The sequence below is a fragment of the Cebus imitator genome, unplaced genomic scaffold (genome assembly GCF_001604975.1).
Source record: "Cebus imitator isolate Cc_AM_T3 unplaced genomic scaffold, Cebus_imitator-1.0 Scaffold203, whole genome shotgun sequence".
In the NCBI taxonomy this organism is placed as follows: domain Eukaryota; kingdom Metazoa; phylum Chordata; class Mammalia; order Primates; family Cebidae; genus Cebus; species Cebus imitator.
The window spans coordinates 2,855,365-2,861,101 of NW_016107518.1; the positions used below are offsets into that span (position 1 = coordinate 2,855,365).

Below are 5,737 nucleotides of genomic sequence, written 5' to 3' on the forward strand. Positions count from 1 at the left end.
TGGTGCGGTCTTGGCTCACTGCAACCTCTGCCTCCCGGGTCCCAGTTCAAGCAATTCTCCTACCTCAGCTTCCCAAGTAGCTGGGATTACAGCACGAGCCACCATGCCCAGCTAATTTTTGTATTTTTTTAGTAGAGACAGGGTTTCTCCATGTTGGTCAGTCTGGTTTTGAACTCCTTATCTCGTGATCTGCCCACCTCAGCCTCCCAAAGTGCTGGGATTACAGGCATGAGCACCCAGCTTCTTATTTTAAAGTTTTATCAAAATGTAAAGCATTTGACATTTAAATTAGTATTTCTTTGATGAAATCTATGTTTCTATTTCTACATTTTATTAATTTGTGCTATGGGCTTTTTCTAAATTCCTTGTAAAACAACTTTCTGTGGTGGAACGGGAAAAGGCAGAATGGAGAAACTATCCTAGGCATTCACAACTCAACGATGTCAAGCTGTTTTCTGTATGTGGTTTGCAGATGGTTTGGTGAAGGTTGAGAGCCTGGACTCTTTTCCATGACTTACTAAAGTACAGTATAATCTAAACATTCACAAGGGAAATTTCTGGAGATTTTTATGAATCTTTGCATTTGCTGGTATCATTATAGAATAATTTCTTAAGACACAGTAAAATGTAACTTCACAGAAATGTAAATGCATGCATAATAAGTAGAGCGGTGGTTATCAAACTTTGGCTTATATCTGAACCACTGGAAGGGATTTTATAAGCACTGATTGCTGGACCTTATCCTCAGAGTTTCTCATTCAATAGTTTTGTGAAGGACCTAAGAATTTGAATTTCTAACAGATTTTCAGGAGATGCCGATGTTTCATGATTTGACAACTACTTGAGTACAGATGTAGTTACTGGGGCTTCAGGTTGGTTGACCTCCTCACCATGTCTTGTGTGTGTGCCTGTGTTTGTGTATATATGCTCTGCACAGTTACAGTTTAGCACAAACAGCTTTGCGAAGGTGTTCAGTAAATGACTAGTTTAGGTTTTTGGATTTAGAGGGCATGCCATTCCCATGAGATTATTATAGGAGAAGAAAAAAGCTCCGCAGTGAATCATATCTGTGTCTTTTCTAGTTTTGTTTCTTCAAGTATAATGTGAATGCTCAGGCGAGGGCAGTGGCTTTATTTTTATAAAACATTTAAATCTTAAATTTCATTGAGCTATATTGAGCTATAACTTTCAATAAAATGTACACATTTAAAGTGTACATCTCAGTGAATTTTGATAAATGTATATATCCATGTAACCATCATCACAGAGTTGAGCTACAGATTATCGCCCCTTGTGTCCCTTTGTAGATATTTCTCAATTCCATCCGGATTCCTAGGTAACCTCTGATCTGCTTCCTGTTACTCTTGTTTTGTCTTGTCTAGAGTTTCATATAAATGGATTATATGATATGTACTTTGTGTCTGGTTTTTTGTGCTTAGCATAGTGTTTGATATTCATCAATGTTGATGTTGATATCATTAGTTTACTTTTATTCCTGGGCAGTATTCCATTGCGAGGCACATACTTTGGGTGACAATTTAGGAAGCTTATAGTTCTTTTCTTTTCTAATGAGTACTCTAGCTTTGTTTTAATAGGCATAATAAAGTATAGTACATTATATACTGGAACTTCATTCTTTTCCAAAATTGTAATTATTTTGATGTGATTATTATTTTTCTCCTTGTTATTTCAGTTTAGCAAATTTTTTAAAAAGTAAAAGTATAAATGTATTGGGAATTTTTTTGTTGGGGGGGGATCTGGAATATGAAAGAAAAATCTGAGCTTTAATGAGCATTAAGTTTTTAAAATTATGATTTATTTTCACTGGGCGCAGTGGTTCACACCTGTAATCCTAGCACTTTGAGAGGCCGAGGAGGGCAGATTGCCTGAGCCCAGGGGTTCAAGACCAGCCAGGGCAACATGGTGAAACCCCGTCTCTACTAAAATACAAAAAATTAGCCAAGCGTGGCAGCGTGTACTTGTAGTCCCAGCTACTCGGGAGGCTGAGGCAGGAGAATTGCTTGAACCTGGAAGGTGGAGGTTGCAGGGAGCCGAGATCATGCCACTATACTCCCGCCTGGGTGACAGCGAGACTTTGTCTCCAAAAAAAAAGTAATTAAATAGATAGGTAAAATAAAATAAAATTATGGTTTATTTTACTGAATAACAGAAAATAAAATCTGCTTGGTCTTCTTTCATTTGTTAATTGCTTTTTTAAAATTTTGCCTGAACATGTAAGCAATTCGCTTATATGTTCAGATTCATTTTTTTGAATATGTTCAAATTCATTTAAAGAATTTTTACTGTCTCTTTAGCATTTTGTCTCTGAGCTGACCTAAGCAGCTGACCTACTTCCCCCTCCAAAAAAAAGTTTTTTAAAGTGAAACTAATGAGAATTATTTATTTTGGCAGGCCTTTGGAAATGCAAAGACAGCTCATAATAACAATTCAAGTCGTTTTGGGAAGTTTATTCAAGTAAACTACCAGGAAACTGGCACTGTACTTGGGTAAGTACTGCTACTGAGCCGGAGTAGCCTTTGAGCATGTTTTAATTTTTGTCTTTACCTTTTTATAAACTATGGATTTTTCATTCCCAGACATTGGTGTCAGCATTAAAATTCTTCCTTGTTAACTTTTTTCTTTTGGAAAAGTTCAAACCTCAGATAAATTCTAAGACCAATGTAACACTCATTCATACCCTTAACCTGGATTTGTTAATTGTTGACAATTTAGTGCATTAGCTTTTCTGTATATTATGCGTACATTTGCTCTTTTAAAAAATTGTTTTCACGCCTGTAATCCCAGCACTTTGGGAGACTGAGGTGGGCGGATCACCTGAGGTCAAGAGTTCGAGACCAGCTTGGCCAACATATAGTGAAACCCCGTCTCTACTAAAAAATACAAAAATAAGCCGGGCTTGATGGTGCAAGCCTGTAGTCCCAGCTACTTAGGAAGCTGAGTCAGGAGAATCTCTTGAACCAGGAGGTGGAGGTTGCAGTAAGCTGAGATCACACCACTCTTCTCCAGCCTGGGCAACAGAGCCAGACTCTGTCTCAAAACAGAAAAAAGGAAGAAAAGGAAAGTTTGCAGTCTTCTTTTTTCACCTTCTTGATTGTTGGGAAATAAATATATAATTGTTTTCAAGTAAGTTGGACATGTAACTTGACTCCCCAATTACAGTATTTTCTAATCTACATTATTCTATATAACCATATTATTCAAGAAATTTAATTTTGTTACAATATTGTTTCTTATTATATAGTCTATGTTAAGAGTCCTCTGGTTGTGTGAGCAATATTCTTTACAGTTTTTTTTAAATGAACTTTATTTTTTAGAGCAGTGGTAGCTTCACAGCAAAAATAAGTGGAAAAGTACAGCAAATTCCCATATGTCCCTTTAAACTCCCCCTACTATCAACTTTATCTGTGGTTTCACTTTATGCAGTTTCAGTTACTCAAAGATGGTTGAGTATAGTACAATAAAATGTTTTCAGACAGAGAGACCGCATGCACATACATTTTATTACAGTATATTGTTATAATTCTTCTGTTTTTTTTTTTTGAGAGGGGTCTCTGTCGCTGAGACTGGAGTGCAGTGGTGCAATCTTGGCTCACTGCAACCTCTGTGTCCCAGGTTCAGGTGATTCTCCTGCCTCAGCCTCCTGAGTAGCTGGGATTACAGGCGTGTACCACCACGCCCGGCTCATTTTTGTATTTTTTGGTAGAGACAGAGTTTCACTGTGTTGGCCAGGCTAATCTTGAACTTTAGGCATGAGCCACTGCTTCCAGCCTAATTGTTCTATTTTATTATTAGTTATTGTTAATCTCTTACTGCAGTGGTCCCCAACCTTTTTGGTGCCAGGGACTGGTTTCATCAAAGACAGTTTTTCCACAGACTGGGGGATGATAGGGGAATGATTTTGGAATGATTCAAGCACATTACCTTTATTATTAAATTCTCATAAGGAATGTGCAGCCTAGATCCCTCACATGTGCAGTGCACAATAGGGTTCACACTCCTGTGAGAATCTAATGCCACCACTGATCTGACGGGAAGTGGAGCTCAACCTTGCTCCGTCGCTGGCAGCTCGCCTCCTGCTGTGTAGCCCAGCTCCTAACAGGCCATGGACTGCTATGAGTCCTGCCCTTGGGTTTGGGGACCGCTGTTTTCTGTGCCTAATTTATAAATTAACCTTTGTCATAGGTATGTACGTATGGGGTAAAAAAAAATGTAGGCCAGGTACCCCTATAATTCTAGCACTTGGGAGGCTGTGGCAGGCAAGTTATTTGAGGTTAGGAGTTTGAGACTAGCCTGGCCAATATGGTAAAACCCCATCTCTACTAAAAATAAATACAAAAATTAGCTGGGTGTGGTGGTGCATGCCTGTGGTCCCACCTGCTCCAGAGGCTGAGGTGAGAGAATCACTTGAACCCAGGAGACGGAGTTTGCAGTGAGCTGTGATCGTCTGGGCAACAGAGCAACACTCCTTTTCAAAAAAAAAAGATCAAGGGAAACAACATATATATAGAAACTTTGGTATTATTTGCAGTTGGCATCTCGGAATGTATCCCCCATGGATAAAGTGGAAGGGGGCTACTATAGTTGAAAGAGAGAGCCTTTATAGTTAAAACACATCTGGATTAAAATATACTTTTTACTAGCTGTATGATCTTAATATCTTTCAGTATCAGTTTCTATACTTGTAAAATAGGGGCAGTAATATTTGCATGTGAGGTGGTTGTGAGGTTTTAACATATTAGTTCATGTTAATTTCCTTTCTCCCATTTTAGATAGGTAAGAGCCCATTTCAGTAATTTAGAAGTGGTAATGGTAATTCAGAAAAAGAAATAGATTTTAATTATTGGTGGTATAGTGGCAATGGCTTTTCAGAGAAGCTACATTTGAGCTTTATTTTAATGAAGGAATGCAATTTACTGGACAGAGACTGGGAATGGACTAGGGAATTGGAAGTGGGTGAAAGAAAGTGAGAAGTGCAGTCAGGAGTGACTGGAATCTTTGAGGAAATAGTCTGTCTGTGAGTGACTGAAGTATATAGCATGTGGTAGGAGGCAACTGGGATAAATACAGTTTGAGAGTCAGATTCTGGCCCCCAAGTGGTTTGTCCTAATAATTTGGATTCAGTAATCTAAAGCTTTTACATTTCAGATTCTAGAACTCCCTTTCCAGTGAGATCTTAGCTGATTGCACCCATTTGGGTAAGAAGTTTTACAGGCTTAAAGGGTACAGTCTGGATAAACAGAAAAAAATATCAGACATACAGTTGATGTTTAATTTCTCATTACTTTCAGGATAAAGTTAATTCTTCTGGCACATATTATATTAGCTCTTGATCCTCGTCTGCCTGCCTGTCTCATTCTCTAGTCATACTTAACTTAGGTCATGCACCACACAGTGGTGTTTTAGTAGATGATGGACCACATATACTATGGTAGTCCCATGAGATTTTAATATCATATTTTTACTGTACCTTTTCTATGTTAAAATACACGAATACGGCCGGGCGCGGTGTCTCAAGCCTGTAATTCTAGCACTTTGGGAGGCCGAGGCGGGTGGATCACGAGGTCAAGAGATCGAGACCATCCTGGTCAACATGGTGAAACCCCGTCTCTACTAAAAATGCAAAAAATTAGCTGGGCATGGTGGTGCGTGCCTGTAATCCCGGCTACTCAGGAGGCTGAGGCAGGAGAATTGCCTGAACCCAGGAGGCGGAGGTTGC

General features: G+C 38.9%; 1 protein-coding gene across 8 annotated transcripts in view; it reads left to right on the forward strand.

Annotated features, from left to right (window-relative positions):
• MYO9A (myosin IXA) overlaps positions 1–5,737 on the forward strand; it is a 279,254-nt gene that overhangs the window by 71,337 nt on the left and 202,180 nt on the right. For all 8 annotated transcript variants that reach the window (XM_017548134.2, XM_017548127.2, XM_017548128.2 and 5 more), the window contains exon 3: positions 2,413–2,507. In XM_017548134.2, the coding sequence (XP_017403623.1) occupies positions 2,413–2,507 (95 nt within the window). The remainder of the gene's footprint in view (positions 1–2,412; positions 2,508–5,737) is intronic.